Below are 22,529 nucleotides of genomic sequence, written 5' to 3' on the forward strand. Positions count from 1 at the left end.
CTAAGTGGTGGTAGGAAATCTGCAGAGGTAGGCCAGCCACAGGAAAACAGGAGAAAAATTGCGGCACTTGAGATTCAAGTGATGTTTTCCAGCAACTGGCTCTCAAAAGGGGCAGTGTCAAGACCTTACAAGCCTCCCAATAGCAGGCTTGACATTAAGGTTGTACGGGAGGGATGTGTCATCCTCAGAGAGAAATGAAGGCTCTGAAAGGTGATTTCCTTGTTGTTTCCCATCTCCACTGCCAGGAAAAGCCAAGCCCTTGGATGAGTGCTCTAACCCAATTCAGCTAATGTTGCACTTAAACCAACTCACTGAATAACTGCTCTCCAACATGCTTTGAGTCAAATGGCTGTGCAGATTGGATGGACACTCTAGTGGAGGTGGTCCTGAGCTGCTGGAGCAGCACCCTGCCCAGACAGCATCCCTGAAGCTCTGCTGCAAGATCTACACATCACTTCTCCTAGAAATAGAGAGGGTCCTTTTAGAAACATAGAATTGTTAGGGTTGGAAAAGACTTCCAAGATCATTGAGTCCAACCTTTGGGCGAGCACCACCATGTCAACTAGACCATGGCACTGAGTGCCACGTCCAGTTGTTTTTTGAACACTTCCAGGGATGGTGACTCCACTACTTCCCTGAGCAGCCCGTTCCAATGCTTGACCACCTTTTCAGTGAAGTTCTTTCTAATGTCCAATCTGAGCCTCCCCTGGCACAGCTCAAGGTCATTTCCTCTTGTCCTGTCGCTGGTTACCTGGGAGAAGAGCCTGACCCCCACCTGGCTACAACCTCCTTTCAGGTAGTTGTAGGGAGCCTTAAAATCTCCCCTGAGCCTCCTGTTCTCCAGGCTAAATAACCCCAGCTACCTCAGCCACTTTACTCCTCTGTTATTCCCTGAGCCCCTCAAGCTGGTTGCTGTGTTTTGAGAGATCTTAGTTATCTCAGTGGGTGACAGGGAGAGGCAGACTCCTCCTCTGACTTCTACACATTCAGATGGCAAAGCTGGCTCAGCTCTGCGTTGCATCTTACTTGAGCAGTGCATCATTTTCTCCTTCACTTTTGCACAGCTAATGAGCAGGCAGCAGTTAAAGGCACTGCTGTACCTTTTGATTTTTTTTTTTAAATTTCAAAAATAGTAGTTTTTCTAAAGCTCTCTCTAGTTCTTTGTCTTTCCAAGATGAGTTTTTATGTCCTGACTGTGAGGTTGCAAACTTTCCTTTTAAGGAAATGTGGAAATTGCATCCCTGTGACTCTGGGGCCTGATAGAGCCAGAGATGTTTAGATTTTATGTTGAGATAAGTAGTTATACCTACTTTTTAAATGGGCACCTCCAATAAAGAGAAGCAACTTGAATACAAATCTACTACTTGTCCTTCAGGATGACTCAGCATATATTATATAACAGATTCTATATTTTGCACGTGCAGTATGCTGACATTCAGCGTATATGGAGATACTGTTATGCTGCATCTGTGTATGCCCAAAATAACTTCATTTAAGCATGCTTTAAAGTTGTGGCACACGTGCTGAAAACACTTCACGTTAGCAGGATTCTCCATATATGAATTTTAGCAATTTCTGTATTGTTCCTCTTGCCTGCTAAGCAGCTTTTACTGAACAAGCAGGAATTGGTAGTGGATGGGTCCATGTGTGAAATAATCTCAGAGCAAATGGAAGCAATCTTCTGGCAGAGCTGCAACAAGGGATGAATTTGGATCAGGTTCATTTGGGCATCAAGTGTCAGCTTGCTTCCAGTAAATGAGGTATGGTCGGTAGGAGGTTCAGTAATAAGGTATCTCCTGGAAACAAAAGAATCTGTGCCTTCCACTTTTGCTGTAATACCACCATGCATCAGATAAGGCATCCTTAAATAGCCCAGGAAGAAAATCCGAGGCAAAGGCAAGTGATTTATTAGTGTAAGGTAAGGAAAGCTGGCAGAGGCAGGAGCAGGGGGCTGTAGGGATGCTGTGGTGCTTGGAAATCATCTGTGTTTTACCTGCATTCAGGTGTAACCTGCGCTGCTGCAGAGGCATGGAGGAAAATACCTCTGTCTTCATTAAATGAATGAGCCTAGATTATTTTTGGGGTGATCTCTTCATTTCTTAAATGCAGACCTGCTCCGTGTGGCTCAGTAAGGAGGTTTTGGATTGGCACCAGTGGAGCCAAAAAAGTGGGTTTTTTAGTGTGAAATTCATCCCCCTTCCAAGACTGCATGTTCAGTTTAATTTAAGTAGGTATTTGAGCAAAGCCTGCAGTGCTCTGTCTCTATCTTTGCTTTTTGCCTGGACCTCATCCTTAACAGAGACATGAAAACACGAGCGCTTGATCTGCTCCTTTGAGCTGCACCCTTTTAGTGGACATGAAGAAAATAAGACCAGATATAAATGATTAATGCAGGATCTTGGAAGAAAATATTGCAGGGTGCCTTGCTGTTTGATTACAAGCCTTGGAATTAGTCAACATTTCCATAATTCTAAACCAATATACACCTGTTTTCCCACTGTGATGTGAAGGCACAACTTAATTTAACAGAAACCCTGCTGTGCTAAATCTCTCATTAAATACCAAGCTAGTTCTGTAATTTAAAGTTGCAGCACTACTATTTTAACTGAATTGCCTTTGTATTATAAAATTAATAAGAAGTTAATGATGCACTTTGCTGTATTCTCTCAGATATTTTTTTTTCACAGCAACAACAACAAAAAAGAAAGATAAAGAAGAAAAACATGTCACCAGCTGACATCTCAAGGCTTTTCTGGTTTTAATCATTTTCCTGAGGATAGAAATTCATTTAAAAGATTTTTTTAAAAAATTTTAAAAAACTTTCTGCACAAGTAGGATCAAACATCATCTTTCTTACTCATGATTAGTATAATCTCTCTGTTAGTCATAATATTCCTTGTCATATAATGGAGCTTTTATCTTCCCCAAAAAATGTATTTAGATATCACTCGTTATGTAGGATTGCTGCTAGGCAGGGAAGATATGCAGTGTTTGAGAAATACAGGCATATTGTTATATATAAATCAGATCAACGAAACAGGGACAGTTCTCTTCTGTTTACTTGGTGCTGGAATCACAAGTAGCTTTTATGTCTTGTAAATGAACAACATGACTTTTCAGATGTGTCTTTTCAAATATAACATGGAAGCACACAGCTGATATCCTCATAGCTCATACGGATGCGGTTTGTATTGTTCAGCTTAGAGTCAGGTTTTCTTGTAGTGTTCATTTTGATTTTTGTTTTAAAAGGCAGAAGGGAGAAAAGGGAAAACCTCAATTTGAATGTAATAATGATCTTAGAAATCTGCTTCTTTGGGCTGAGATGTAGAACTGAGGCCTTAACTAGTCTCATCTTCATTAAGAATCTCATGGCTTCGTTAGAGGTGTTTTAACTTCTATTCCCTAAACAGAATAATCCAATAAATTCCACCCATCTAAATTTATTCTGTACCTTCCATTAGATGTAATAATCTTGGTTCCCCCATGCTCTAATTTGCTACTTAGTGAAAATTGGCTTCTGTATAGAGGGCAAACCTCAAAGAGCCTTATGTAGGGACTGCTTTAACTGCCTTCGTGGTACTGACATTTCTTCTTTGTTTTAGTTTTAACATGCTCTATTTTAAAAACAGAACGTGCTCTGGTTTGCTAACTAGTGAACCTGGTAGGATTTCCTGGCAAGAGTTAAGTGCAGATAGGTAACACACAAGAACAGTATATGTTGGTTGGATTCTTGGAGCCAAATAACTGAATAAATGTACCTTTAATCTCATACAGAGGCTGTTTGAGGTCTGGAATCAATGGGCATCCATTGGTAAAATCTACACCTAAAACTCTTTGGAGTCTTTGCTCTGTAGTTGAAGTTAGATAGATTGGACATGACAACAATTGTTTATTGCCTTTATGTACATTTTTTGATATATCCTCATACCTAAGGTTATCACAGAAATAATTAACAACCCACACCTATTTAGGCCACTGCACTTCCATGCTTTTAACAGACTCATGGTTTGCGTGGTTCTTATTTCAATTGGGATATACATTTTCCAAGTAGCAGCAAACCATTTGTAGTGAAGTTCTGGCATGAAATTAGGATGTTAGCTGTATGGATTAATTTAATTAAGAGTTTAACAATGGAGAAATACAGTCTTGAGAAAGCTCTTAATATTTTAACAGCAAGGTGGAGTTTGTAGGATCTGGTTTGTAAAATATTCATGGCTTCCTTTTTTGCCAGACGCAGGCACCCATGACAACTTTCTATGAAACCTCATTCAGCTTCTGATAAAATACCATCTGTCCAACAAGAAGCAAAAACCCCAAATATATTTCTGATTTTCATTTTACATTATGATCTCCTTTCTAATAACTATCCTGGCATACTCCTTTCTGGAGTAGTGTTTTAATATCCACTTCCCTTCTCTGCTTTAGACCTTACGGTTTGGCAGTATTATAGGAACATCATGTAAAAATTACCTGTAATAAAAAGGTAATCATCCAATACGACTTGAATAATAGCCTGAATATGATATATCCATGATTTTGAGAGATTTTGACAAACAGAAAGAGAATTCAAAGAGCAATTAAGTTAGTTAAGGGATTGCAGTGATTGATTTATGATGACAAATTAAACTAATTCAGTACCCATATAGCATGGCCAAACGCTGCTTAATGAAGGATCCAAAAAGTCTAGAACTGTTTAAATTATAAAAATAAGCAGATGGGAAAGCAGAGAATTCCCAGGGAGCATCTATTCCTAGAAACTGAGCTGATGACATTGAGTGATGTTAAGAAAGTGAATCAGGCCTATTCCTTCCCTTAAAATACAATTCAAATGGATAAATTTTGCCCAGCTCAGAAAGAAGAAAAGTGGTTTTTTATTATGCAAACACACCACTTCCACCTCTGCCCCTCCAAAAAATGTTGCACTGACTTTGTCACTTCAATGAAAAATCAATATTTGCACTAAATTCAGGTGCCTTGTTAGAAAGGCTGGGTTTGCACCTAAAATTGACGTGAAACGCCTAATGGATCACCAGCCTTGGATTCATAAAATGGAAAAAAGTGATTTAGGAACCCAATGAAATCCCTGTAAGTAGCTGAACGTGCAGCTTAATGGCAGAATGATGTGTGTTGTGCAGGTGTAGGGAGAGGGAAATATTGACCAAGTGCAAACAACTTCTCTAAATTGAGCAAAATGTTTAATTCATAGTTATATTGTCCCTTTTTCTCAGTGAAGGATGGGGGGTCAAATTCACCTTCCTGTACAGCCTGATCATTAGGATAACTTTCTGGCATGTCAGGAGAATGCAGCTCATATCCTCTCTGACTTGTTTGTTGAAAGGATTTAACTTGAATTGACCTAACAGAGCCTTCACCACTGTACTTAGTTGAGATAGAGGTCACTGTCTCTCCTCTTGAAGCTGTTCCACTGTGTATGAAAGTATTAAACTCTCGTGGGGGTGAAAGAAAACAAGTCACAGCACTTGGTTGCCTAGTGCTGAGGGCACTGACTCAAGTAATGTGATATCTGGATATGAGTCTGTGCTCTAGAAAGTGTTTTATTCTTTGGAAAAGCTTCAAACATTTGGAAGACACTCTCCAAGAATAGGGAAATGCAGGAAGATCCATTGACTTGAGGCACTGGGAGAACGTGGCTAAACCTTGATCTGCATTACTTGGGGGTTATGTCCCAGCCTAAAACCTGGGTGTGTCAGGAAGGTGAAGAGCTGCACAGGGCATGAGCATCAATGAGCTGTTTTAGACCCCAGACATTCCTATCAGGCTGTTGCTTTTCCATGGTGTAGCAGATCTGGTGGGAAGCAGGAGCACATTAGCCCAGCTGCAAATGCAGTTAGATGCATTTAGCTTTTTTAGAGCGTTCTTTTGGAGTAGTTCGGGAATTTTTTTGCACAGCTTTGCAGTATAATAATATTGGGATGGAAATTAAGTAATGCATAATAATGGCTTGACCTTAGAAAAATTCACTGATGTGAAGCCCATCCCCAAAAGGCCAGACTGTTCTGGCATGTGACACTGGAATTTACCTCCTATTTCCAGAACTCCAACCAGTTGAGGTCATCACTTTGCAAAATCCCTCCAGACTGTTTTGTCCAACTTAGAACATCTTACTCAGCGAGGGTGGAGGATCAGTTCACAGGATATCACTTCCAAGCTGGGTACCCAAAAATCACTGATTCAGAGAACCTTTTGCTGCATACTTCAGAATGGAAAGCTCTGAAGAAAATCAAGAGGCCATCACTAGAGTACCCCAGGGTATTGCAAAGCTCACCAAGATTTAGGTGGGATGCTTACCTAAGGATAATAGCCCAGGCACTCTCTTAAACAGCTATTTATCCTTCTGCTGGTGTTAGCTGTTTTCTGTTATCTGGAACAGAAAGTACAGGTGCTTCAGTCAGCCTCATTAGCACCACGACACGAGCTATTAAAATTGTCTTCGTAATGAAAAACTAGTTCAGGGAGCCTTCCTAGCTGTCTGACTACTCCTACAGTCGTGAAATTAGAAAGGCAAATCGTAAACAATGTTGCAGGCATCAGGAAGCAACATCATTAGAGATGCCCTTGGATGCCATTTACCTGCCTCGATAGCAATGTTTGGCACCCATGGATCTGAGTTATGTTACTGCTGAAGAGCCTGGACCTCATGGCATGTTTATCACAGGGAGACTGTTCAGCATCCTCCTGCCATTGTGTCCAGCCCTGTGAGCTGTGCCGCCTCCTTCAAACACCTTGTGCTGTGTGGTCCATTGCTATTGAAGGGTTGCAGTGGTGTCTTGTTTAATGTTTGCATTCCCATGGCAGTGAGGGAAGCTGAGGTATCCCCAGCCAGCTTTCTCCCGAGTCAGGTAATGAACCACAGTGTGCAGGTGCAGCATGCTGTTCTATGTGACAACATGCACGATGAGAGAGAAAACGTAAGTTCTGTCCTCTCTGTGGTCATTAGAAACCCCATAATACTGGAAAACCAGGTGAAACCGGGTGGCTTGATTGAGCCTTCTGCTCCAACAACACACTTTGGACATTCATATTCTGGTTAATTAAAAACACTCTTTGCAGATCCGGAGAGATAATTGATTTTTTACTCTTTCTCTGTAAGAGTTATCATCTTCATCAGCTTAGTTGGAAGAGCTACTTCTTTGTCTGCTCTTCCTCCTGTGGTGTGCAGAGAAATCCTTCCTCCTCTTGCCAGCAGGGTCCCTGGGGCTGCTGGAAATACTGAGGGATTCATTTGGGTGCAAGCACCAATCTGGGGTACAGACTTGTTCATCTGATTGTAGTGGCAGACATCCAAAACCTTTAGAGACACTAAAAAGAGAATTCCCACCCCGAACAGTCATGGAAGACGCATAGTTGCCGAGCTTATATTTTAGGCTGTCAGTGTGTGGGTCAAGTGATCAGCACCCTCTAAAGCAAAGAGCAAATATCTATTAGTGGGACAAGGGGGAATGGCTTTAAACTGAAAGAGGGCAGGTTTAGATTCGATATTAAAAAGAAATTCCTCACTATGAAGGTGGTGAGGCACTGGAACAGGTTGCCCAGGGAAGCTGTGGGTGCCCCATTCCTGGAAGTGTTCAAGACCAGGAAGGATGAGGCTTGAAGCAACCTGTTCTAGTGGAAGGTGTCTCTGCCCATGGCAAGGGGGTTGGAACTAGATGGTCTTTAAGGTCTCTTCCAACCCAAACCATTCTATGATTCTGTGATTAAAGTGTTAAATACCTTTTAACAGGAAAAGCACTACCAGAGAGGACAAGGCTAATGTTTGTTTCACTTTTGGAATGGTCCATAATATCTGAGGAGTGGGGAAAAAAAGGCTGGAATGTCCATTTTGTTGCTGAAAACGGTAATGGCTTTGCTCCCAGACTGTAACCTGAGTATCTCCAGGAGCAAAGAAGCAGTCACTGAAAAAGATGCCACCATAACTCCATTTATTGGCAAAAGCTTATCTCTATTGCCTTGTGCCAGGGAAGTTAAAAAAGCAAAAACTGCAAAAGAAAAAAAAAACCCACATTGAGCTAAACAGTCTTAAGCAGTGGTAAACAAAATGTAGCTTCCTTTGTGGTTGATTTTTATCCAGCTGCAGCCAAATATCAAAGCAATATCAAAGGAAAGCTACCCATTAATTAATTCAGACTGACTTCACAAAGCAAGCTGGAGCTTTTGCTGATATCTGATTCTGACAACTTCCTGATCTTCACAAGTTGTCATTAAGAGTGGCATTAAAGCAGTCTGCAGTCAATCCCATCTCTCACTCTATTGTAGCTCAGAGATGGGCTATCGGCCGTTGCGGAAGGGGGGATAGCAAGCAGGGGTTACAATAAGCAACTTTGCTTCTTTGCAAATGGAATTTGCAATTTAACAGGGAATCTCATTAATACACTGCCTCTGTCATTCATCCTAGGAATGCTCACCCATTCCCACTTGCAAACATTACAAGTTGCAGCGAGTGGAAATTTTCTCTTCTGAAGGAGAATCACAGGAAAAAAAGAAACGGAGAAAGAAACTGAAAACGAAGCTCATGTCTGAAAGGAATAATTAGAAGTCTGTAACGATCTTTAAGAAAGCATGAATAGAGCCTTATCACTGATTTCAAGATAGAGAACATTGGATTCTGCTTTGAGGAAAGTAAGATTGTGGAAAACAAGGCACTAATCATAGGATAAGATTAGTTTTAAACTAAGAACTCAGAGCAGCCTGGTCTAGTGGAACGTATCCCTGCCCATGGCAGGGGGGTTGGAATGAGATGAGCCTTAAGGTCCCTTCCAACCCAAACCATTCCATGACTCTATAAACTGAAATTCAGATAACCTCCATAACTGAAGCTTGCAATGCCACCGTGAAAATAAACACAACACTCCGGTGTTCCTTACCACTGCCAGGATCTCTCAGAGGGATTAAAGCCTCATGCAGAGATGCGAGGGATGTGATACCTTTATATTTCCATTCAGCTGTGAATGGCTCAAATGATTGAAGGGAGTTTGTTTTCTAGACCATCACTTAAGCAAGTATCCACCAGGCAGCAACTAATATTATTTTGTGGCAAATTCCTGACAATACCTTGGAGGAAAATGTGCTGTGTTATTATACAGTATGTTCATTTCAGATATTGCAAAGAATACAGAGAGGATAAGTGCTGTTGTGGGAGTACCTCACCAAGCATCCACAGCAGCATCCATGTAGATGGTGCATTTATTTCCTTCAGGGCCAAGTACTGCCCAAATGCCAGTGATAAATGGGAATTATTTTTGATTGTACAGAGAACTGAGGATTTACCATCATAAGAGGTGAAATAAAGCTTAGATCAAGTATCAGGAAAAAAATAAACAGTATCTGTTCAATTAGAATAATCTTCTAAAGGAAACAAAGTTAAATCCCAATCCTTATGGGGGGTTGGGGTAGGAAAGTATTAGAAAATATGGCATAGGCAGTAATCCTGTACTGGCATTAAGTCGTTCAAGATGAGCTACTGGATTATTTCATCTCTTATTTCTCCAATTGCTAAGAAGTGAAGGAAATTGCTATGCTTGTGTGAATACAGAATACTCCTATTTGTGCAAAAATATATGATTAGCCAAAAAGAAAAATCTTGCTAAGTAAGAGCTTCAACCAGTCTAAGTGCCGTGCTTATACACTTGTGTCTGGAGGGCTCTGAGGGTTGCTCAGGCAGGCATGTCCCTTGCCTCTTGTGACCCTTTTCATTTTGCAAAGAATGACATGGGTTTATCCCAGTTTAAAAGTGGTCTGATAGCTGACAGCCCTCATGTCTGCCACTTGTCTTCCTCCCTGTTGACATGAGAGCCAAAAATAGAGAGTGTGACACTGGGGAAATTTCTTTTCTGCACCCATTCCTCTTCCCCTGTGCTTTCCTTGCCCTCTGCTAGCTTTGCTGGCACTGCAACAGCCCTCAGGCTGCATTAGCCTCTCTCAGAAAAAATAGCATATGCCAAGAAACCAGGAGTTCAAGACTTCCCAATAGCTCTAAATGCTACCTTTGGAGCAGGTAGGATGAATGGTTGTAAGAGCTTTTAGCTCAGTTGGTTTTATCAGAGGACCTTCCTGCTAGCTCTCCGTGGCCTCCAGCTGTTCCACCCGAAGCCATCTCTGCAAAGAGATTTCTTTGACCTTTAGGCAAGTCGCACATAAAGATGTTGCTCATGGGGCACAACGTGGAGAAAACTTCTAATTGAGTAGCAGAAAAGAATAAGTAAGGGAAGACAGCTTTTCCCTTACTGACATTTATAGTCGCTAAATGAAGCATATTGTTGCTTTTTTCAAGAGAACCAAGGGGCCCTGTCTCTGGACACAAACATTAAGGTTCACGTTTGGGGTCAGATGCTGGTTCAGATGGGTGGAGGCAGGTTGGTTTTTGACTTACTGTTCCTGATGCCATCCCTTTTACTAATCACAGCTTGATCCAAACACCACAGCCAGCTAGAACTGACTCACTCTTCAAAAATATATGTTTCTGCTAATGTTGTCCATTTATTTTTTGTTTGTTTAACTTCCCAAACACCTATTGACAGAAACATTCAAATACCTTAGAATTCCTAAAGATTAGCACTATAAATATATACTGTGTGTGTTTAGTTTGAGTACAAACCACTTTCCTTATCCCAAAGAAAGCACTAGCAGAGTACATTAGCTACAGAGATGCTAAAAAATTAAAGAGTGAGTTCATACAAAGGGTGGTTAAAAATAACATGGTTGCTTGACGTGATTCTTACTGTTGTTTGTACGTATACACAACTAGAGGTTCATATTTTGGTGTGGACAGTGTGTGTTTGTGTATCCTTGTGGCTGGAGACTGCAGTGTCATTCTGTTTTCATAGATGGATCGAATATCAAGGTATCTTTTTCATTCTCTCTCCACAGCCAGATTATTTTGCCACTGCAGAGTATTGGCATAACACTGAGAGCTTTTATTTGGATGCTGATACTGGATAGTCGTGGAAAATTCCCGTAACTTCAGCTCATAGAGAGCTTAAATAGAATTTATGAGCCATATCCTCATTTGGCGTAAAATATTATGGCTCTGCTGGTTCAACAATAAAACTGTACTACTTATCCCAGCTGATCTCAGTCAGGAGAGTAGGATTTTTGACATCTTCATTCTAAACCTCTTTTCTACCTGAATGCTTTGGCTATTCCCTGCAAGATTTAGAGGCATGCGTGTTGACAAGTAGTTTGAGGGTCATATCTGCCCTTTAAAGAAATCTGGATTGGTCTGGTTTTTGGTAACAGGGGGGAATTTGATTGCTTTCTGCCTTCTGGAGGGGTGGGAATTGTGAATCAAGAGATATATTCCAAACTTAGAACTTTTCTGCCCCTTTGCTAAAAGTGAAAACAGCAGCAGCCCCACATCATCAGTGCCTACTCTACATATAATGTTGTACCCTTTGCTCTAATTTAAAAGGTAGAATTTTAATAGAAGTTATAATTTTGATGCTTTGGGGGCTTATTTCAGACTTAGCTCAATCACACTTTTTAGCTATAAGATGTTCTTGCTAGTACATTGTAATGCAAATAGGAAAGCCTTCCAACAGAACTTTAAAAAAGCTTTACATAAAAAAAAAAAAAATTCCTGTAGCCTAGAATCTGAGTTTTGTACCAAATAATAGACTCTAGTTTCTGTCAGAAGAGGAGCCCAAGTGCGTTGTTGGATCAAGGTGACCTTCCATGCTGCAGAAAGAGTCAGGCAGAAGATCCGCTTAGTAAATGAACAGAAAAATCTGTGATGTGAAACTGGGGGAGTGGCTGAGGGTGATTTCTCTCTTATTAAGTGAAAGCAAAAAATTGAGAAGATAAGTGTAGATGAGATAACGCTGTGAAAGAAACAGAGAAGCCCCTGACTGTACTTTCTTGCCTTTCTGAAATGTTGCTGTTCTTAGTCATCTCTTTTAAAGGGCTATTTCCTGAATTTTAACTTGGCAAAGGTAGAGGATATTGATGAGCATAATCACATGGTGTTTTCCCAGAGCAGAGTTCACAGAGCAGACAGTACATGCAAGCACAGAACGGCGTAAATCTTAAAATAAAACTTGTGCAAAACAAGCATTTAATATCCTGGTAGCCTTGGCCTCACTGAGAAACGAGTTTGTGCTTTGCATTACAAAAGCTATTGCATGTTTTTAAAAACCTTCCATTTAAACTAAATTTCTCTACGGTCATTGGTAGCCTGAAAGAGAATTTATTTCATTTTTTGTTGGGATGGTATTTTGGGGGGAGAAGAAGGAGAGGGTAGAGAATTGCTTTGTTTTCCTCACAAGTTTGTAAAAATCATCCTGGATGTTGATGCGAAGTCAGAGGGATTTACATAGAAAGGGAGTGGTTTCCTGTGGACCAGGCTCGAAGCTTAGCACCCTAAAATGGTGACCGCAGACTGAGCTACTCGAATATTTCCATTTGGCAGCAGAGAGGTCTTTTTTAAAATGGGAACACTGTCTTGAGCCTTCACAGATTCTGAGAAGGGCAAAAGTCACTGAATATGCCCTCAGGAGTCAGTGGTTCCTAAACAGGGAAATCTGACTTTTTCTGGGAGAAGAAATGTGAAATCTGCCTCTGCAGACCACCCAAGTAAGCACAAACTCTTACTTTGCTGCCTTCTCCTTTTGGGATGGTTGAGGGACCTTTGTTTAATTCCCATGGGAGGTGAGAGGACTTCGCGCAAAAGATGAGTTAATAGGTAGCGCATTTTGGCTTTGCTCTGGCTCTGTTTTCCAAATACTGATGTGGGGCAAGGGAGTGTTCTTAGATTTGAAGGAAAAGTACTCCTTTTTGAGTCCTAAAGTCCTGTTGACTTTAGGAAATAAACACCCAACTAGGGAGGTGGAAGAAAGTACGGCTTCAGAACACTTGAGTCATGTCCAGTGGGACATTGACTGGAAGGCTTGTGTCATGCTGGGAATTAAGTCGTGGCATCTTAGGTCATGCTGGGCAAATCCACCCGATGCAGCACAGGGCTGCATTAGTTATTAGCTGAGATCCCAAACGCACAACAGCTTGGCTGGCATTTGGTTGCTCCAGCAGCCCTGGATCACTGCTTCGAGTTCTTATGTTACCTCTTGAGTAGGGTATCCAGGGAGTAATACTGTAAAAAAAATATGCTTGTGTGGAGTACACACGCTAATTAATGTCTTACCTGTATCTGATGATAAAATGACAACATTTTTGGATTGAGACACTGTGCTTCAGTTGTGGAATAACTCCAGATGAATCACATATAGCCTCCATGCCTTTTTCCCCCATTACCTTCCTTTCTGCCGAGAAGAGATAGCGGCGGTAAGTACCTTGCAGTGGTGTTAGGAGAGGAATCAATTAGAGCGTGAGGAGCTCAGGCTCTGATGTGGTGCGGACAGCTTGGCTCCCTCCCTTCGGATCGTCATTCCGGCCCATGCAGTGCTTCCCTGCGTGGCACTGGGCAAACCGCCGCCTCGCCGCGCTTCGTTTTCCGCTCAGAAACCTGGGCAGGAATTTTTGCTCCTTGCAGTTGCCTCGGATGGGTGTTAAAACCCAGGCAATTAATGTCACGGAGAGACTTTTGTTGTCTTCCTGCCCCACCCCGTTGGCACGCAAACTTCAATTGGCATAATGTCAACAGAAGTTATTGCCTCTGCAGATGAGATGGATAACTCTTGCTGTTAAAATAATATCTCGTGTTTTGCTCAGTTGTCTAATGGATTTGCTTTTTAAGCATGGATGATATGAAATATCCCCAAGGCATTATTCCCAACAAGGTATAGAATCCCACTTAATGTCTATTTTTAGGATTGAATAGGTTCTGTGAAGCCTCATTTGTTCGAAGATAAGATAGTTAATCACTTTGCTTTCCAAGTGATTTTGAAGAGACAATTTTTGGCCATATCTCCTGTTCTTTATCTCCACTCTGTTTGGCTCACTTGTCTCTTGGAGTTGTTGCCATAAGTGTGGGAGGTAAGAAATGAAGGGATTAAATAAATGGAGGAGAACTGCTAACCGAGCAACACTAGCTATTTGTACATTAGGAAGAGAATTTCTTCTAAGACATCCAACTTTTTAATTTCTATATGAGGATACAACTTTTAAAGGAGACCGAGTGTTACAGCCTAATTAGTAAATGTACAGGAGGAACAGCAGGATGTGGGGGTGACTATGGAAGGGGATCACTAGATGAATTATTAGTATTAGTATTAGTATTATTACTTCTATTCTTATTATTATTTCTATTATTTTTAAATTTTTAATATTATTTTAAAGCACAGCTTAGTTTTTAGTCTCTCTAACTAATGTTTAATTTAACTTGAATTTTAACCACAGAGTGTAGTGGATTGCAAATGACTGAGTTGGAAAGCTTCCAAAAGCCATTGAATTTCAGCGGTTTTAATGTTCTCCGGTAAAAGAAACGACTTGTTTTAAGCAAGCTATATGCTTGTTTCTGTGCTCTAAATAGAAAATAATGATGTTATGCATTACTGCATGAACTATATTTGGCACCCACCAGCAATATTCATTTTCTCTTGCTTCTCTCCCTTCCTCCTTCCCTCCCCCCCTCCCTTTCTCTCTCTCCAAAATATGCATATATATATATATATATGTCTGACAGTAATCTAGGAGGCCAAGTAACTGACCACATTTTTCTACTACAGAAATTGTGTGAATACCTAACACAGCTTAAATCCCCTAAATTGGGATTTATGAAAGGATGACAGCAAACAATCTTCTAGCTATGCCATCAGTCAGGCAGTTACAGCAACTGCATTACATTTATTTGTGAGAGTCTATGTGATGGATGCACATTTGTCCTGCTTTTACCCGTGAATAAACTAAGGTAAATTACTCCAACCAGTAGTGGGAATCCAAAGCTCTGCCTGTGCTGGTGAAGCAAGCAGGAGCATGGTGCTGGTTAGCACTTTCCTGCCTGGGCATACCTGGGGAATAACATGGGCTAGACACTGTTCCCACTAGGCACTATGGACAAGGACATCCTGTTTCGAGAGGAAGGAGAAGTATGGCTGCATAAATGCAAGCTGTGCCATGCCACTTCTTTTAAGAGCCAGAGAGCAGTCCCTTGCCTCTTTTATTCACAAGTATTTATTTGGCCTTAGAGACTGTCCCTGGTTCCCAGAGAAGTTCCCTGAAGCTGTAGCCAGATATTGACTGCGTAATTCAAGTTAGTTTGACCCTAGAGAAGTCATTCTAAACAGTTCTTTTTGATAGGAAAATACACCTCTTTCAGTTCTGGGAAACTAGTATTACTTGTGAGTCACAAGGGTTTAGAAAAGCAAAACCAGTTGGCAATGAAGTGTTGTGAGAAATGTGTTTAAGAGCTTCTCTGAAAAGATCCTACAGAAAAACTGGGGAGCTAGAAGCTGAAATGAGGGGCTGGGGGGTATGTGTAGAGGTATCTGCACATAATAATCCAGAAAAACAATGACCTCTGAAGACACTGAAAATCATTTAATTCTCTGGTGCTTATGGACCATTTTCTCTTCTTCCCCCAGTCCTTTGGTAGGTCAATACATGCCTTCCTGACTTCCAGACTCAGTGAAGGTGCTCAGGAGCCTGGCAAGTAGAGATGCGGTTTTTCCTTGGACTGCTGGTCTAATTAAGCTGCACTCACTAATTAGATCAGGAGCTTGGAGAAAGGTTTGAATTCATTTCCAGACCAGAGTTAGATGAAGAACATAATTTTTTCCAGCTGGCTTTCATGCTGGTACTTCTTTAGGTGCATTTCTTCTCCTGTGCCCTCAGCCTCTCCCTGCTGCTCCTTGATATTTTCTTTCTCTTTGGTTCTTCTATTGATTTCAAAAAGTCTCTGGATTTATAATCCTACCCCCAAGAAGAATATTAGGGTTTAATTAAGGTCTGACATCTCTTTCTCTCTCTCCCACATTCTCTCCTGACATTTTACAATTCTGAGAGGTAGAAAATATGAAAGAAGTCCCCTTTGGCTTCAACAGTGATTAATGCCAGCAAGGAGAAGTCCCAAAGTGCTAGAAATGACAAGATACATGCAAGCTGTCATCATTTAATCCTATTGCTTTCTGTTTGGTTTGGATATTACCCAAGTAACCCAAGTTCTTCAAATTTACCCTTTGCTTGGGTGAAAGTTTAGCTCCATTCTGGGTTGTGTTTCCCTGCAGTGTGGTTTGTGAGAGTGACAGGTAAGGGACAAACTGAGCTGGGTCATGGCTAGAAACTTATAGCCAGGGCAGATGACAGGCAAGAGAGGAAAGGGACAGGTCTGAAAAGGGCTAAGAGCTCTAGAAATCTTCTGGTAGCTTTAAAAGGTTATAGAAAGATGATGAGAGGAATGGTAAGCAGTGAGGGGTCAGATATAACATTGTCCACACACATCCCCTCAACTCTGGTGGTTTAAAGTCACACTGTGCTTAACTTCAGAGGTCTTTGCAGTGGTCTTTCAGTGCCATATTGAGCTGGGTGAAGGTGTGGGCAGGCTTACATGCATTCCAAGTCCTTTGTTGCCAAGTGGTTTTCTTTCCTCAAGGCATGAGGAATCACAGGAGCAAGGCACATCTGCAGTGGCAGGAGTGGAGAATAAAAGCTGCTAATGGATGTATGAAGGTGTTTTTGCAACAGACCATAAAGTAATGAGTATTCATAGTCTAATTATGTGGCTAGAGTTTCAGAGGTGCTGAAGGTACCCAAATTTCACAGACCCAACACAGCTGCAGCAAATTGAGCCCATCAGCTCCTTCATCTTCACTGAAAAGCAGCTCCTGCTTTTAATCACTAAAGTCCTCTGTAAGACTAACATGCTCACATGTTTAACAAAATACCTCTTATTAAACCAGCCAATACAGATAATTTACAGTGCCAACCTCCTCCTCCTACAAACCTTGCTTCACTCACAGAAATTACTGCTCTCAGGAAGTCTTTAGCCCACCCAGAACATCTGAATGCCCATTTCTCTTCAGAAAACAGATGGAAAGCAGGTGCCCAAAAGCCTTTCCACCAAATATACTGACAACTCCAAAAGGAGATTTAAGCAGTTGCAGGTGACTCGATGGCAACTTGGACCATACCAATCCCATCCTCATCCATGCCTGGAGACAGTTCTTCCCCACTCACCCTTAGCACTTCAGGGTAAAGATTACACCTGATTTGAAACATCTCCTGACTAAACAAAACAAACCATACCTTGATCGCCTCGTGCAATGTGCAAGCACACAATAGTAATCACAGCTAATGACTCTGCTAAATGCTAGACTGCACACACCTCCTTGTTTGGTGTTTGTTTTGTATACAGAAGGTAACATCAACTGAATAACAAGGATGCCAAGTTACAGATGGGGTTGTGGAATCGTATTTGACAGCCGATTAGAGTAATCTGACAGAAATGATGACTTAATCACCACGACAGACTCCAAATTCCCAGATAGAATTCCACCCAGGTTAATCTAATTTCCTTGCAATATTTTTGCCAGAAATAGACTCTTAGCCGGCTTGTTTTCTCCCATGCAGATGTCACATGGCTTTGACAAGAATGTAAATAGGAAGCATTATTGTGGTTGAAAAGATGAGTTTGAGGCTCTAAAACTGGAGAGGGTGTGTGCCTTGAGAAGTTTTGGGTTGTTCTGCTGTGGTTTTTTATCTGATGAAGTTACATATAGTGGGATGTACTCAGGAAAAAGAGGGGAAAAAAAGAAAAAGAGGTAACTATTCCATTGTAATTCTAGGCCATGGTGTGGTCCTGCTGCTGCCCTGGACATTGCCAGCAGCCAGTTTCTCATTGATTTTAGGGGATTTTCAGGATTTAATGTTTGACAACTGTTTCTCTGCCTTTTTGATTCCTGTGGACCATCAGCACCCCTGCTTGGGATGTGCCCAAGGAGATGTGGTGATCTGCTTGGCCTCTGGCTTCAGGTGGGCTCTGTTAGAGCAATGAAGCCCCTATTTTGCTGCCAGCACTGCCACAAGGCACCAGCAACCTTGGGCAACAGGCACTTGCCTGCTCTCAGTTGTGAAACAGTGGCACAGTGTGTTTTGAGACCTATGGACAGAGAGTGCCTGTAGGAAAGGTAAGGTTGTGCTGTACTTGCTGCCCAACTGTGAGCTCTCTATAATATTGACAAGGAGATGTTGTTCCTTACAGCCCGTACTCCAGCCTGGGTGTGATATCCCTGTGCACAGTGCTTGCCAGGGGAAGCTGCCCACGCTCAGAAAGAACTTGCCTGAGAGCTGTGTTGTTCTCTTTTTACTGTATGGTCTGAGCACAGGGTAGTGTTCAAGTCTGTAAAGTATTTGCTGCGGTTATTTTTCTTACTCTTGCCCATTTGTTAATTGCAACTGTGCATTCATAAATACTGTGCTTTCTTAAACAAAGATTTTTTCAAGCAAAGAAGAAAATGCTTCCTGTTGTTCTGTGTGGCAGCATGACATACTGAGAAACCACTTACCTTGAGATCATAAGTGATGTATAGCTGCAATAACAGGTTTCTGATAAGACATGAAATCCTTCATTTCAGTAGATGACATGATTCTAGTGAGTGGCATCTAATTTGAAACAGGTTTATATCATCTATAATCTTTTGGAGGGCCTGGGAAAGCGCAGCTATTTTATTATTTTTATAGCCTGCAGTTATACAAGGAAGATATAAAACGCACAGATTATTTTCTCTTTTGCTCATTGTAGAGTGAAAGGATAGTACCTATTTAGCTTTTGTCTCTGCCCCTTTAATTTTCTTATTCACTGCACACTTCTTTGAGAGTCATTCTTTTCTTTTCTTTTCCTTTCTTTTTTACACCTACCTTTAAATATTTTATGGGTAGAGAGCTTATAATATGTATTGTCACGGCAGTTGTCTCTAGAGGTCAGCAATGAGTTTAATAATGAGATGCGAACCAGTGACTCTGTAAAACCCATTTCAGGTTATAAATGGCATGTTTTATTGAATCTAGTGTTAAAGGTTGTTAACGTATCAATTGGTGATGGTCAGGGTTAAACAAGCTTCAACATGAGCCCTCTCATGTTAGGAAACTGTCAGGAAGGTATTTTTCCACCTTCCTCTTCCACTGAAGCCAGGTTTGTGTATCGCATCTATTTTTTCCAGGGTGTTCTGTAGTTTAAACTCTCCAGGTCTGAGCTGGATCTTTTGTTGATTTTGCATCTATATAATTTTAAGTACAACAGCATCGCTCCCAAATTCAACTTGCTGGTGTGAAGGGAGTTTGGACCATGACTTTTCAGCAGGAACCTTTGAAATCAAGTAGAAACCCAGCTGAAGCATCCTGTTAAATCTTGCCTCTTGCTTTGTGAATGTACCAGATTACTGACTTAATGAACTTGGGGTAATTATGTGTAACAGAAGAGGACAATTTCAGGTGCAATAAATGTGTTTGTTGGGTAACACTGATCTTTATGTTGTGACTGTGGGCTGCAAAAACAACTTCTTCACATGAATTCAGTCTAAAGTTGGCTTCTGTAGTTCAGACAGTTTGAGAAGTTCAGAAGTGAGAGGTTTTTAACATTGTTAGAATTGCCTTTATTTAAAATATCTCCTCTTTGGAGCATATAAATGCAGCTATAAAGAGCGATAGATTCTTTGTCTACAAAAGGCCTGAATTTGGGTTGGGTTTTTCTGTTATAATCTGCATATTCCTGAATTTACAATACTTACCTTTCTTTCCTCTATTTTTTCACCATTCCATTGCTCCTCAGAGACATCAGTAACCTTCAGCGGGCTCATGGAGCAAGTTACACTTTTTTTCTTCTTTCTCTTTTTGATTGCTGAGTGGCCATACTGCATCACATTCCCATGAATTTTAAGTCTCCTGCAGTGCCCAATGTATTGTTGATTTCAGGATAAATATTAAGCACTAAAGACAGAGTACGATAGAAGTTCCCTTTTTCCTATAAATTTGATCGAATAAGAGTGGCAGAAAAGTGCTGGGCTATTAAGGTCCATTTAGGAAATGAATGATTCAAAGAGAACAGAATTGTTAAAATTGAAGCAAATTTATGCATCCTGGTGACTACATCTACCTTGTGGCTTTGCCTTTTCCTTAAGGCACAGTGGGGAGTTTGCAAGCAGCACAGGCAACGCATTGATTTGCAGGGCCAGGGAGCATTCTGGACTTTGAGTAAATCTTACAGAAACATTCACAGCTATACTTTATATTTTCTAAAGAATCCAGCATCTTTTTCCCTGGAGGCTAAGTGGCTCCACCAAAAGCAATACAGATTTGGGTTTCTGTGCTGCTTTGAAAGCACGTTTGATATGAGGGCATGGATGTTCTCTCCTGCTCAGCTGTTTTTGTTTCCCAAAGTTTGTCATAGTAGTCTTTTATTTAGAAAAACGGAATTGCCTCTGACATTTTCAGGCAATACTCAGCTCTGCTGCACTGAAAAATGATACTAAAGCAGATAGAGCATACATTTATTTATCTGCTCACGTGAATTGGTAAGGAATTGCTGAGGAGAGAAAAAGCAGTGGCCCTGCTGCTGCTGGAAGGTTTGTGCAGTCAAATCTCAGCAACTATACAGAGCCTATGAAAGAAAATAAAAGTGGGTTTTTTTGCAAGCTTAAAAATTTCACATATTGAATATCAATGTGAGGTCAGTTCTGAAGGCTTTTGAGAACCTGTAACAAAATTTCCCTGAGTGCACCACAGTGGCCATGTGGCTGGCTATAACCAATGTCCATGGTAAAGCCACACACCTTGATCAGAGGGAGCTCAACTGCTGTGGTGTTGCTATTCCTGAAAGAACAAAAGCACCATTTGTAAAAATTTTGTTGGAGTTATCAACAATTCAGTGTGGGAGCAGCAGCATGTAGTAGAGAAAGCTGAGGACACACCATTAGGATGCTGTGAGATGTTCAGCACGGAATGCTGCACACAGGGGTAGATTTCCTTTGCAGTAGGAGGGACATGAATGGAGGAAGAGGTTGAAAAGGAAAAAGGATTAGGAGTTTTTATGGAAGCCAGAATTGTTCCATGTTGTGGTGGAAGCTTTATGAATGAATGTATCATGTATCCTAAAACAAAAAGATGAAATACTGAACAGTTATAGGAAGCTATTGTAAGAAACAAGATTATCTTCCTCTTCATTCCTGAAAGAATTAGCATGCTTTTTTTAATTACAAGCAAAGTTCATTTGTCAAACTCAAGTCCTCTGAGTACGTTTTAAATGCTTGCTAGTTCTTAAATTACTTGAAAATTTCATCTTGGTTTTGGCAGTGGTTGAGCTCGAGGAAAAAAAAGTTGGTAAAACAGAAACCAAGCATGCCATAAACTAATGAGGGCTGTAACTTTAGAGGTCTTCTGAAACTAGATACAGCAAATTAAAGATTTATAGGAGTCCTGTGGGCCCAGTGATCTATTTTTTTTTTTAATCTTCCTGGTTATAAAATGTTCCTTTACCATTTTATTTTTTCTTAAAAGCCTATAATAGAGTGTTATTTTGAATTTATATAATTAAACATGATTCTTGATTTCTTATGACTATCCAACCTGCCTTACTCTCTTTCATTTTTGTTTTTAGATGCATCATCCTATTCAGATGAAACCCGCAGATAGTGAAAAGTCAAATGGTACGTGTTTAATTTATTTTTACTTAATTGTGACTCTCTCTAAACTAAAGCAAGCACAACATTGTGAGAGGTTTTGCTTTAGTGCTTGTGTGGTGAAAATTATATGAGGTAGTTTCGCTCCACCTGGTGTGTTGGGGAAGGTATTGAGCTGCTCTGAACTCCCTTTTATCTTCTGCTTTAAAGAAGGAAGGAAATGTTCTCAAAAAGGGTCTTCCTTGTACCTCCTGTATGTCACGACCCACCTCACTGCATCCATCTCTCCCTTGGTTTCTCCTAACAGCAAGGTGATGTGGGAGCGCCTGTTATTGATAAGATGGAGATGAAATTTTACTGGTGAAATTTAAAAATAAAGGAAACAAAAAACCACTCCTGTGTTAACAAACTATGAAAGCAGATGATCAGCCTTAAACATTTGCCTAAACTACCTTTTTATAGAATGATGCTGTTCTGAATCCGAGCCAAATTTAGGTTTTAATCATATGCTTCATTATGAACTGGGAAACCCACTTTGCAGCTCTCTGTATACTTATTCCTCTCAACGATTGAAAAATGAATGCTATAAAGACAGTAATATCCATTTGGAATACCAGGGTACCGTCTAAGTGGATGTATATGACATGCAAAACAGACAGCATTTTAAATCTATTAAACATGCCAGGTTTATATATTCAAGGAAATAAGATAATCGAATGGTAGCGCAACCTGGCTGGGTGTGATTCTTTAAAAATATATACATGTGTATATTTTGCCCCTTGATTTGTTCCTGTAATTTTCTAAAATATATGTTAAAGATATCATCTGCCTTCTTAGATTGCAAGAGCTTCATTTTCCCATAAGGCCCACATAATCAGAGCTGGTTCCTCCAACAGGCATCTTTGCACCTCATTAATTAGTAATCAGGGCAGAAGCCGTGCACTCAGAGATCTACATACCTGCAAATGTAAATTATGATTGGGCTCTAAATCTCTCTGCAAGGCTTTTTTTAAG

At 40.7% G+C, this 22,529-nt stretch overlaps 1 protein-coding gene across 15 annotated transcripts in view; it reads left to right on the forward strand.

Annotated features, from left to right (window-relative positions):
- The window catches only part of CELF2 (CUGBP Elav-like family member 2), a 455,290-nt gene that overhangs the window by 354,892 nt on the left and 77,869 nt on the right, over positions 1-22,529 (forward strand). For all 15 annotated transcript variants that reach the window (XM_051795196.1, XM_051795186.1, XM_051795182.1 and 12 more), the window contains one exon: positions 21,494-21,542. In XM_051795196.1, coding sequence (XP_051651156.1) covers positions 21,494-21,542 — 49 coding nt within the window. The remainder of the gene's footprint in view (positions 1-21,493; positions 21,543-22,529) is intronic.

Source organism: Manacus candei, unplaced genomic scaffold (assembly GCF_025592945.1).
Source record: "Manacus candei isolate 608988 ecotype Guabito, Panama unplaced genomic scaffold, ASM2559294v1 h1tg000042l, whole genome shotgun sequence".
Taxonomy (NCBI): domain Eukaryota; kingdom Metazoa; phylum Chordata; class Aves; order Passeriformes; family Pipridae; genus Manacus; species Manacus candei.